A 14057-nucleotide genomic window follows, 5' to 3' on the forward strand; every position below is an offset into this window, starting at 1 on the left:
AAGAATAATGTAAATTATTTTGTCTGTACATTGAAGTTACAACTTTTATTCTGAGCAAATGTTATTCAGTCTGCTTGTATAGTCAAAACCTGAAAGAAAACGTTAAAGGTACTGAAATAAAAGACATGTCTACTATGTAACACACCTGAAGAGAAAACATTCAACACGAATGCTATAAATGCTACTTTATTACCGTCATTCAGAATATTTAAAGAGTAAATTTTAAATTGAAATATATTTATATAATACAAAAGCTTAATGTCAACATTAAAAAGTTTTGAGAAGCATAGCAACAATTTCCTTCCCTCTTTTCCAAAGCAGAATTCACAATTTAAAAACGCAAGGAACGCTGTTCTTCCGGTCTTTACATTTGATTTCTTTTAATGTATACCTGCCATTGGAGAGGTGAATTATATATTTTTACATGTCTGTATGAAGTTTCATTTTATTTGCATGTGCCTATTAAACATTCTCAAATTTCCTGTTTCTTGACAACATCTGCATGTGAATGTTTCCTTGCCCAAGTTAAAATTAACATAATCCGGGCAATAATCAGTGTCAATTTCAAAAGTTTATATATATTCATATCGTAAGATAACAATTTTAAGGGACTGAGAACATAAATAAACTATATGGTTTGTGAAACGATTATCACCATTGCCATTTAGATCAATTTGGTCTAGTATATATTAACAGTTAGTGACCACCTACCAATTAATAAGTTAATTTTACAATTTATGGGATCCAATTTTGGAAGCATTCATTTCTGTTTTTCACTAAAATTCTTGCTGGTTTGGATATCAAACGATTTTTGTTTTGATATAAGCTTTCATTCTGGAAACCGCGTGGAGAAAGATATCAAGGATAAATTGATCATTGATTTGTTAGAAGTAACGTATGATCAAACATGAAATTTATCTGCAGCTTTTGTAATCTCCAGCAGTCATTATAAACATCAAAGTGACGTAGGGCTCGCGTTTGTCGGTCCATACGACATGTCCAAAAAGTCTTAAAACAATGTAGATCCATATGACAAGGCATGCAAGTATTACGACAATGTAGACCCATTTGACATTACATGCAAGTCGTAAAACAATGTTAACCCATATGGCATGACATGCAGCTCTTAAAACAATGTAGACCCATATGACATGGCATGCAAGTATTACAACAATGTAGACTTATATGACATGTATGCAAGTCGTAAAACAATATAGAACCATATGGCATGATACGCAAGTCGTAAAACAATGTAGACTCATATGGCATGACATGCAACTCTTAAAACAATGTAGACCCATATGACATGGCATGCAAGTGTTACAACAATGTAGACCCATATGGCATGACATGCAAGTATTGCAAAAATGTTGACTCATATGGCATGACATGCAACTCTTAAAACAATGTAGACCCATATGGCATGACATGCAAGTCGTAAAACACTGTAGACTCATATGTCATATCATGCAAGTGTTACAACAATGTAGACCAATATGGCATGACATGTAACTCTTAAAACACTGTAGACCCATATGACATGGCATGCAAAGCTTATAACCATAATGTACAATAGCCAGTTTGTTTTTCTTTTGAAGTGGAGGTACCATAATGTCTTGATACAAACAAGGCTTGTTTTTTTTCTATTTTGTCTCAAATGACTGCTACAGAACCTTTCCAGAAGAGATCATCACTGTTGAGTCATTGAAGCAGAGTTCTAGGAGATATCTAACTTTGAGTAACCTTGGAGTAACAATCTGCGTTACCGTCATGATTCCATGAACAATCAAATTAATTAGCCACCACAATAGATGCCTCACGTGACTTAGTGCAAAACAAGAACTATAAACATAATATTTCAATAGCAATTGGAGCATGAAAAACAGGCCATAGGCCCTTTGTGGTAATATGGATGTATCAATATGTATCCCCTTACAACGTTTCATGATTGTAAATAGAACAGTATCTATACAGTGTACAGTGTTCATGTACCAAAATGCATTAACGTTGAACAAAACCAGTAAAAATATGAAGCATTAGTCACAGTGACCAGCTGTTGCTGTAAAATTACGGTACTGATTGCGATACATATCCTCATCTAGTTTCGTGACTATAGCATGGAAAATAACCAACATGGTAATGAAACCAAAGTCGTGACGTCATATAAGTGGGTTATTGTGATTTACTTTAATTATAAGGTTATAGTTCCGGACAAGATGAATCCTCACAAAATGTTTAACAATACAAGCTAAGATTATATATATATATATATATATATATATATATATATATATATATATATATATATATATATATATATATATATATATATATAATGTACGCTGTATCATTGATATAATACCCAATTTATACATTTTTCATTACAAGGAAACGAGGCTTGCCCTGTTTCCTTGTAATGACAAATGTATACAACTGGTACATCAAAGATACTGTGTGCGTATTATACATATATTTTATTTATATCACACACAAATACACATACTTGCATTTCCAACGCATTTAAGATTGACTGCAAGCAATTATGAGTTGACGGAATGAATGAACTTTACACAGCCCTGTTTTTTGCGTCCGCAATAAATTGCGGTTCTTAACCTTTGCGAGTAATCGCAATCTCATTTGCAAATTGACAAGTTGCATCGCTGTTTTTCGAACTTATATTTTTATTCATATTGGTTACTTAAATATAAGACATACTTATGATTTAAGCAAGAAAGATGGCATAGTGTACTTTCAAAGTTATTATAGCTTTTCTTCAAGTGATCATCGGGGGTTAAGTCATTACCAAAAAGAGAACCTACGATTTTTTTAAATGAATCCATGAAATGCCGAAAGGGTTATCACTACGGCTATGTCATTTTCTCATAAATATACCTTTAGATGTACCATAATTTATCTCAGCCCCAGAGGTCTTTTCATACATGCGTGTCCAAAATAAAATCGTTCTATGGATTTATCCGTGCAACAGCAACATGTGCTGTCTTCCGCGTAAAGGGATATTCTACAGGTCTCTGTTGCACATGGTACCTGGATGCCTATGATATATTGGTCGCTACGAATTTTGGCTGCAAAAGATTCGTGTACTGTTTCGTATCAATGGGGGAATGACTGCAACGCTGACGTACTCCTCTTGAAATTTGAAACGGATTTGAAATAACATTGTTTACTTTGACAGATGAACTTATATCGGTGTAGAAAATGAAGACTCATTTAATAAAATCGGGGTGAAACCAGAGAGATTCTAAGGTTTTCAACACAATCTTGAAGCGTACCCTCCCTAATGTTTTTTCTTGGTCTATGCATATAAATGCGCATGATATATCTTTCCGTTCTATATAATCACATATATTTCTTATCAAGTGACTATAGGTAGACCCTTAGCTTTACATGTTTGATCGAGGTGAATACTTTTTGACATAACCTTTCCTGGTCTGTTTGTAATAAAAAAAAAATTAATAAAATTTTGTAATCTAATTCAATAACGATATAGGTCTCCAATTTTACATATTACTGGAATTTTGAGGATCCTTGCATAACAGTGTGATATATGACAGTTTTTTAGAATCCTACCAAGTGTTTGATTAAAAAATAAAATTATATATTATGACAAGCGTATCGCCTAAAAGTTTAAAAAACGTGGCTCAAAACTCTTTTGTTAATCCGTCAGGTCCAGACAATTTATTGTTTTGCATCATACTTACTGGTTTCCAAATTTCAGTTTTGGTTTTTGGCACGATACGATAGTATTATTCTCTTCATTTAGTTGAGGTAAACCACTTAGACATTCATCAAAAAGAGTTTCGTCAATTGTTTCCGATACGTTTAATTTGGAATAGAAATTTCAACGTGTCAGTTTTTTGTGGGCGGAACAAATGTAACTGGATGTCTTCAAAATTCATTAAATTAACAGTTGAAAAAATGGCTTGCTTAAAAATGATTTAAATTATTCTAAATAGATGTGAAAACTTGAACGCATTTTTTTTCTCTCGCGAGAACTCAAGGAAGCACACACATATAATATCTTGATGCTAACTTTGCGATAGAATGTAACTCTGCCTTTGCGGTTCCTACAACTCACAATTCCAACATTATCATCTTTTTCTAATGCTCCATAATATTCAAAAGTCGTAGCATTCGTCTTTCTTATCAAACAATATATTAATGTATAGTAAATTTCACTTATTTGAAATTTTAATTAATTTCAGCATGACAAACGGTTGTTATTTATTGCACGTCTTAAAACTCTACGATTCATCAGTGCATATATTTCAGAGTCAAGAAATGTAAAGGTGCTCCAACTTCCTCACATTTCTCACATTAGGATTTATAAACCGCCCCTATTTACACTCTTAGATTTGAGTTATAAGACATCGCAATTTTTGGCAGCATAATAGGATCTCAACAAGATGCTAAATCATACCAATAAGTTAATTTACAATATACTTGTACCTAATTAGTCAACCCTTTCTTTCTAAATATAATATCGTTTACTCCTCCATCAAAGCGCTGTACTTTTAGCACTGAATCGTAACCTTTTGACTCGACGAATGACCTCAAAGGTTGATCCCCACCCACGATATGGACAAATTCAACAGACATCATTGAAATGTTCAACTTGTCAAATGGTATTGTTTCAAGCACATGCAGTTCATCTCCCTCAACATCAAGACTGAAAAAATCCACAGTGGTCTGGCCGAGTGCTAACAGAAGAGAATATAGCGGAAAACATTGAACCTGGATAGTGTTGACTGGGAGTTTATGTTCACGTTTGACCCAATCTATTGCTTCTTTATTGTCATAGATTCGACCACGCTGAAAACCTTTGTTGAAAGTAACCTATAGAAACAAAGAAACATAATTAATTTAAAGTTGCACATATAAACACAATTAATATTATAAAAATCGATTAATTAAGTTTAATCATGATTCATTTTTAACTGGCTGTAACAAATTCAGTTGGATGTTTTATACATGTGGATATGAAACAAAAATATCAGCTGCTTACAAGAAATAAATTGTTAAAACCTGTTGTAGCCAACCAAGGGAAAATGTACCATATTCTAGCTGCAGATGCTGAAGAGATTTGAACTCTTGCAATTCAGTTTGGGTAGCATAATACTCAACCGATTATTTATTGGATAGATACCAAGACAAGGAGATCACACTAGATTATTTATTGGTTAGATACCAAGACAAGGAGATCACACCATAGTATTTATTGGTTAGATACCAAGACAAGGAGATCACACTAGATTATTTATTGGTTAGACACCAAGACAAGGAGATCACACCATATTATTTATTGGTTAGATACCAAGACAAGGAGATCACACTAGATTATTTATTGGTCAGATACCAAGACAAGGAGATCACGCTAGATTGTTTATTGGTTAGATATCAAGACAAGGAAATCACACTAGATTATTTATTGGTCAGATACCAAGAAAAGGAGATCACACTAGATTATTTAATGGTCAGATACCAAGACAACAAGACAAGGAGATCACACTAGATTATTTATTGGTTAGATACCAAGACAATGGGATCACATTATATTATTTAATGGTTAGATACCAAGACAAGGGGATGACACTAGATTATTTAATGGTTAGATACCAAGACAAGGAAATCACGCTAGATTATTTATTGGTTAGATACCAAGACAAGGAGATCACGCTGGATTATTTATTGGTTTGATACCAAGACAAAGGAGATCACGCTAGATTATTTATTAGTTAGATACCAAGACAAGGAGATCACACTAGATTATTTATTAGTCAGATACCAAGAAAAGGAGATCACACTAGATTATTTATTGGTCAGATACCAAGACAAGTGGATCACACTAGATTATTTATTGGTTAGATACCAAGACAAGGAGATCACACTAGATTATTTATTGGTTAGATACCAAGACAAGGAGATCACGCTAGATTATTTATTGGTTAGATACCAAGACAAGGAGATCACACTAGATTATTTATTAGTTAGATACCAAGACAAGGAGATCACACTAGATTATTTATTGGTTAGATACCAAGACAAGGAGATCACGCTAGATTATTTATTGGTTAGATACCAAGACAAAGAGATCACACTATATTATTTAATGGTTATATACCAAGACAAGGAGATCACACTAGATTATTTATTGGTTAGATACCAAGACAAGGAGATCACACTAGATTATTTAATGGTGAGATACCAAGACAATAAAATCACACTAGAACCATTGACGTATTTGTATTATCTACCACTGCTATCCGAAGGGTTTCCATGAACTAACTCCATGCACTATAGGGAGAAAGGAAAACTAGATCCATATTCCACTGTATTACCAACATTTCGCAATAATGTCATCAGAATGTGTGCATTTTTGTTTTGTTTCTACAGAAGAAAGTGAACCCTGGATCGAAGTTTTACCATACCAGTGATGCAGCATCAGGGATGAAATGACACATCCCTGTTAATCAATTTACGGTTCTGTTAATCAATACACACCCTTGTTAATCAATACACAGCTCTGCTAATCAATACACAGCCCTGTTAATCAATACACATAACTTTTAATCAATACACCATCCCTGTTAATCAATAAACAGCCCTGTTTTTATGTCAGATCTAATATTTCATTGTGCAATATCACTGGGTTCTGCACAAACATAAAAACTTAAAGCGTGTTGTGAAAACCAGAAATAGTCTTTAATTGAGACATAATGCAAGCACATGTCACTTGTACGCTGCTCCCCAAATCAAAGAAGTTAAAGTTGATTTAGAAATGTCAATAGCAGCATTTAAAGGAAAGAAAGCTTTTCACCAGTTTTTCAATGGTTCTGATATACAATGTCTCACTCTCCTACAACGATTGTCTCCCCCCCCCAAAAAAAAATAAAAAAATTAGCAGAATACAATTATAAACCACTTATATGTTCATGTACATAAATCTAGCCCAATAACATCTCAAACGTCAAAGGAGCATCTTCAATATGCAATTTTCACCAATTTTGTGGACCAGTATATGCAAGTCAGAAATCTGCTATTCCGGCACAATCCATCCCTAAAAAATCCTGACATTATGTGATAAACTTAATGCAGAGTGACCTAGCTCAAAATGATTGAATACTCTACCTTCCTTAATTAAGACTTTGTTGACTGTTACGTATGATGTTACTGCAGAACAAACCGATATCAAAGTGCTGAAGAAGTGCATAGATGAAACGGTGTTCCATAAGGAAATAACATATCTTATATGCATGCAACCAAATCTTGCTGGTAATAACAGGAGAACAAGTCATATTTGTTTCTCTTTTTCTAACTACTGGAACAGACACAGAATTTTATTTCCTAGAGTTCACGTACAACATTTTGGTTTATCATTAAAACTATCCTTGTGGACATCATCGTTTGTGGTCGTATTGACTGTCTTCATCTCCCTCATCTTAAAGTCTCTAGTACTGATTCCAAGGCTTCTATAGCGTGGTCCTGCTGATCCGGTACAATAGCTTCACAAGATAATCTGAATGTTCAAGCAGAATTTAGAAATGGACGGGTCTTCATACTTTTGCCGTTTTTTATTATTGAAGCATCACTCCAATTTCAGGAGCAGCAGCTTAACTGGTTGCAGATCTTACATTGTGCAGCGAGTCCATCTGTTCCATTATTCAACGTTGACATTCTACTGTGCAGAGTAAAATGTGAGTAGCCACCAGAATAAGAATAATTGACGTTACTGAGTATGTGAAGTGATTTGTGTGCACTAATGAATATATTTGCCGTAGACTAAAATACAAATATACAGCGATTTCGACTTTTAGACCTCGCTGTTGATGTAAAACAAAACATGGCGCCAAAAGGAAATGATAATTCAGTTGACCAAGAAATATATTGCGAGTAAAAACAGTTACAAATTACTATAAGGCCATGTTCTACAATTCAGACATATTTTAAAAGATTTATATAAAACGTACGTGTGGATGAGTTGGAGATGAAAACTAGAAACAAGCGAAGAGACCCCAAATCACGAGTAAAAGAAGTGAGCATGCTTTCTTGTCGTATCCATTGCAATCTTTGATGGTCCTAGATAATTGTTCCAAGAGATGGGTATAATTTTCAATGAGTCTGTGATAATGTTTCTTTGGGCACTGACAGTAGAATATCAAATAGGTGAAGAGTCAGAATATTATGTTAAGTATATCTGATTTAATTTATATTTGATTTGATTTAATTGTTTGATTGTTCGTTTTAAATCTCTTATTCCATTACATGTTATAGTAATGTAATTTTGTTTACTGGAACTTGACATTTTCCAGACTCAAGTTTGACCTGACTGTTTTTTTTTTTGTGGTAAACTCCCAATAATAGAACTTTGTATCTAAAAGCTGACCTAGTTCCTCACCTTGATACAAAATTAATAAGAGTTGAAGTAAACAACTTCTTTATATATTCATTCTTAGTTTGGATTTATAGGGTGGAATCGAGGCTGTACTGGGTGTACGTGACTTTACACATGTAAATAGCCTCTATTTGGAATTTCTGCTTTTACCGAAATTGCGCAGTAATTAGATTTAAGAGAGATGTATTGAGAAATAATCTCAGTTGGGCTTTTAAACACATCGACGTCAAGGTTTTGTTCTTCTTCTGTTGTTACCAGTTGGAGTTAAATTTTAATTTTTGTTCAAATTATTTGGACTCTAAGAGATTGATTTTTTTCCCTGGGAATATTTAAGAGCTCATACAAATTCTTTGACAGAGACATTTATTAAAATTGTATTCGGAATTCAAACACCGGAATATTATTTTCTGTAGTTCAACAAAGAACTGTTGACACGTCAATACTATACCGGTTACAGTATGCGTCATCGCCTTCCATTTTGGATTTTCGTCGGGACTCGAACTCAAATTCATTAGAACATTTTATAAATAGGACTTCTAATATTTAATTCTTGGATTATTCTTGGATAATTTTTGGATTTGATTATTAAAACCGTAAGTTCTCTTTCTCATTTCTACCTTGTTTTCTAGGGAAATAAATTATTCGTTAAATTTTAAAAAGCTTGCTGTCTTCACTTTTTCCTGTTACTGTTTATGAGAGCCTAAACACGTAACAATTCAATGAATGAAAGGACACACACATTTCTTAATTAGGGAGTTAGCATGCTTTCTTGTCGTATCCATTGCAATATTTGATAGTCCCAGATAATCGTTCCAAGAGATGGTTATAATTTTCAATGAGCCTGACTGTGATAGTGTTTCTTGAGGCACTGACAGTAGAATATTAAAGAGGCGAAGAGTCAGATTATTCAATGAAAGAAAGATCAAGAGATTTCTTAACTGTTTCATGGGGTAATCCGAAACATAAATAAACAGTTGAAAGCCAGTGGTACAGAGTATCTTTGTTTATAAAAATAAGGTTGTTTTAGGCAAAGATCAGAAGTGTATGTTTAGCGAAAACTTGATAAAGATAGCAAGGGAGTTTTAAAGCCCGCGCAGTGTACGCTCAATATTCAAGAACATTTTTTAATGTTTTGATTGCGCTTTACCAACAATGGTGCAGGAAATCTACCTCCAATTCAAGACATCATTGGCCTAGACTACAATATCAGCGTACTGGAATGAAAATAAGTAACCAGTAATGCTGCAGTTTTTCGAGATGGAGAATTAGCTTTCTTCCAGGTGGATTATTATTTGTTTTGTGTGGCCAGAAGAACAAAACTAGCAAATTGATATAAAACAATGAATTAAAAAAATCTGACAATGACAGATCATGGACTTCAGTATCTATAGAATATAACATGACTGACAATAAAAACCAAGCTTCAAAAAGACTATATGAAATTAAAACTAGAGATGATCTCGTTTGTGTAATTCTTGACATTTGGGCCTCTCTCTGTCATAGTGTCATCATAGGACTGTAAGACTCAATACCTAAGTGATTACAAAATGTGATTAGATCCTAATATTTAATTGCAAGGTGTTAGTTGAGCACATTACATTTTCCTTTCTAATTTTGTCTAGAGATTGTTGAGAAATAACAATGAAGTTAGTTTCCCTCGTATGACGTCAATACAAAAGGTTACTCACTTTTGGCCCGATACTGTACATGTGACTGAAACCTTTTTTTTGCTCTAAAGCAGTCTACACTCTTTGCATCCAACATATTTAAGGCATCAGAAAACTGTTATTTCCCTTGGATTTATCTTTTCCACAGTAACAAGTTGCCTTTTTCTGGGACCAGGTGGGTTTATATTTGTCTAAATGCACCACATTAGGAAGCATCTCTGGCACCAAATCTGTTTATATTTGCTTAACGTCAGCACATTATGAAGCATCTCTGGCACAGGATCGGTTTATATTTGCCAAAAGTCACCACATTAGGAAGTATCCCCGGCACCAGATGGGTTTATATTTGCCTAAAGTCACCACATTAAGAAGTATCTCTGGCACCAGATGGGGTTATATTTGCCTAACATCAGCATATCAGGAAGCATTTCTGACACCAGATGGGTTTATATTTGTCTAACGTTATATTTGCTTTGCATCAGATTATATCAATTCACAGCTTCAAAGTCAACTATGACAATTACATATGTCCATACGTTTGTTTTTGAGTAACAGTGGCCCATAGGACCAACAACATTTTATTTATACCAAAATGGGATATAACTGGCTTCAGGCCAACTGTGAGTTATTGTTGAACGTTAGTTTATCGTAGTATAGGGAATTACAACATTGCATGTACCTTACTTGATGCAACAGTGACTGTATTTGAGAAATGAATTTGCTGATATAAGTCTCGGGGAAATACAATAAAAATTCACTTGCTGATAGTTTATGTAAGTAGGAATCAATCTGATCCCTTACTTCCAGCAGATGTCGACTTAATCAATATTATGTCGCAATGTGCATGATATCCAAAGTTACGTTAGGATAGCATATCCCAAAATTTGTGATACAATATTCTTTCTGACTGATATCAAATTTGTCTTTGTTTTCCACGAAGGTGAGAATTGCTTGGCTTTGCTATTACTATAAGAATAAATATAGCTTAATCAACGCTCAAAGCATTTAGGGCTCATAGTTTTAGATTTAGTTTGTTGAAGCGCTCTGGGTGATCATGTTCAACCTGTGAATACACATGCATTTGTGCGAACATGTCTGTACTCACTAATTAGAGACCAAACGCCCTCCCCCACAATCTAATCCCATTCACACCCCACAACACCTCCCCAAACGTTTCTTATTCCCTTAAAAGCCGCTGTCATATAGTGGCATATGTTGTTTATTTTAAGAGGTAAATCATCACAGAAGGTTATTTTGTCCTTTTCCATATCTGTATTAAGGCTTTTAAGACTTTGCGTAAGTCAATCAAACACTCACTGCATACTAGAAATGCATCCATATCCAGCCGTTTCATTAGTCGCTGGCAACCTTTTCAGAAACCATGAACATTTGAAATGTTTAGCATCGTAGCCGTGTACGTTTACAAGACTGTAATATTTATTAGCAATAATTTTGCATTGACTTAGCCTAATATATTTGATTTTGTGTCAGCTACTTCAAAAGATAACGATAAGGCTGCATGTGGTATGATATGCCGAGAGATCTGTTGGCGCAGCTTAAGAAAATCTTACGTCATTCTGCAAGTGCAATACTCGGAATCAAACAAGGCAAAAAACTCTGTCCAATTGGGGGAAAGCTTATTCATATTTGAAACTGTGTTTGACTTTTCAGTCACATACACACAAAAGATAGAGAAAACTAACCTGAAGCTTTCGTCCTTACGCTAAGGACTGCAGCAGCAGACTGATGTGATCTTTACTGTCAACATCGCTCGATTAATGGTGAGCGTGCGCAGTGACCGACGCTGAACAGGGACGAGGGCCGTTACAGCCTGCCACATACCTAGGACAATCTGTTTACATGGCTCGCCATTCCATTGAGCGATGTTGATAGTCAGCTGAGATCACACCAGTCTGCTGTTGAAGTCCTTAGCGTAATGACGAAAGCTAAAGGTTAGCTTTCTCTATGTTTTTGTGTATGTAATTAACAAGTTAAATATATTGTCAAACTCTGTCAGAGTTGTCACGAAAGTGGTGAAACTTCAACTTAATCACTCTTTATGATAAAAAAGCATAGTGCCACACCTGGTTCTAACTCATGAAGTCAATGAAACGTTGCTAAGGTCTCACTGGACAGTTTATCTGGTGAATTTTCATCCAGCAATGACCAATTACAGAAAAATGAGAATAAGTTTACACTGAAGATACAAATAAAAACAAACTAATGATTTTTGTAGAAAGCATACATGTGAGATTTTGACTGCAGTAATCAGGTTAATTCCTGATGCAACTGGTGGTTTTTATACTGAACCAACACTGCCACCAACCCCTAATTTGTACACTCATTTTTGACAAGAAATAGCTATTTTGAATATTTTCCTGTGACAAGGCAGCTAAAAGGATCAATATGTGCCTTATGCATGAATAAAGTTCACTAGTACTATAACAAATTAGCATACTTTTAATCACCCTTCAACCATCTAGATTTTTAGATATTTACCTCTGTAGCAGACACACATAAATACGTAAGCCAAGTCGGCAGCTCATTTGCAGCCCAAGTTACGCATTTGATCTCCACTGCTCATCTAACTATGACAGGCAGTCACCAACAAGCCAACCTATTTCCAAGCCTAACTCAAAGTAAATCTAAACCACATTACATATTTAGCTTATGTGTGAACTTATAAATGTTAGGCTTGTGATAATTAGGTTCATGCCTTCTCCCTTAAAAATTAGGGGGTGTCAAAATACAAAATTATCCAGTGAGACCTAAGCAGAAACAAAATTTACGTCATACCTTCAAACGGGACTGAAAATAAAAACAGACTGGATATAACAAGCAGTCACTGGCAACTCTCTACCCCGTAAAGATGGCTCATACATGGTAATGATTAAGGGCAATTACAAACTTCCAACAACATACCACACATGGATATTGTTTGATGCTCAGGCAGGCATTGACGGTAAATGCCTTCCTATGCTTCGTCTTCAATACAGCATAATTATCAGGATCAGCTTCTACAAGCAGTCCATTCCACTTCCGGACCCTCTCAAAGAACAGGGTGTTGGAGGCATGTTCCCCATTGAGAGCACCTGCTTCTACATAGAACCTATCTTCCTGTTAAAAGGTTGTATATAAAATGTTATTCTCTTTTTGGATATCTCCTATGACAATGAACTCGTATAAGAAAATTAGAAAGGAATTAGATGACACACCTTTACGTTAGCATGCATAAAATGCACGCTAGATTTTTAGTGAATATTTCATATCAGAAACTTAGAAACAAATTGTATAAATAGCTAGCAAATATATAATCACTCTTGACAATCCTTCAGTAATTAATTTTTCTTGAGAAAGTATATTAGCGAACATATTTATATTTTGCAAAACATCATCTTCAATGTACATCTCTATAAATAAAATCTGAAAAACGAGAATAATGTAAAGAAATAAAGTAATTTTAATACAAATGCGTCAATACAACGTACAAGGGGAACACACTATATCGCGGCAGTTTGGGTCAATAACTTATGTACTCATTACCAATAAGAGCAATCAATACTAAACTTACAGTAATGACCAAAGTTTCACTTACAATGGAATTTAGTCGGCTGTCTACAAATGGAGTCTGTCCTTCGGAATAGTCTACCCTCTCAGGATTGTCAAGTTGATAAGGCTCCAACGATGGGGGGTCAATGTAGTAATCTCTGATCAGCTGAATCAGACGTGGATCATCCATTGGAACTCGAGCTTCATTCAACTCCTTCATTGCTGCTTTGTAATCATAACTAGAGTTCCTCTGTAAACGAATCATCATTGGTGCAAAGCTCCTCTGATGTAGACATTTTGTCTCTGCCGAGAAAGCTGACCGCACATATTTAGCACCGAAAAGATACACCAAGACACATACTACTACAGCACAAAATATGTATACCGTCGCAGGAAATCTAACTCGCATTTTGTCAGCTTTGAAATGAGTG

At 34.7% G+C, this 14057-nt stretch overlaps 1 protein-coding gene across 1 annotated transcript in view; it reads right to left on the reverse strand.

The window, feature by feature from the left end:
* Positions 1 to 170: 170 nt before the first annotated feature.
* Positions 171 to 14057, reverse strand: part of LOC149779296 (uncharacterized) — a 13895-nt gene continuing 8 nt past the window's right edge. Inside the window, exons 1-3 of the mRNA XM_089938598.1 lie at positions 13673 to 14057; positions 13000 to 13194; positions 171 to 4854 (exon numbers count right to left, since the gene is read on the reverse strand). The exon at positions 13673 to 14057 is cut by the window's right edge and continues 8 nt beyond it. Coding sequence (XP_089794724.1) covers positions 4468 to 4854; positions 13000 to 13194; positions 13673 to 14035 — 945 coding nt within the window. The 5' untranslated portion in view covers positions 14036 to 14057 and the 3' untranslated portion in view covers positions 171 to 4467. The remainder of the gene's footprint in view (positions 4855 to 12999; positions 13195 to 13672) is intronic.

Source organism: Sinohyriopsis cumingii, chromosome 17 (assembly GCF_028554795.1).
Source record: "Sinohyriopsis cumingii isolate HCF-2022 chromosome 17, ASM2855479v2, whole genome shotgun sequence".
In the NCBI taxonomy this organism is placed as follows: Eukaryota; Metazoa; Mollusca; class Bivalvia; order Unionida; family Unionidae; genus Sinohyriopsis; species Sinohyriopsis cumingii.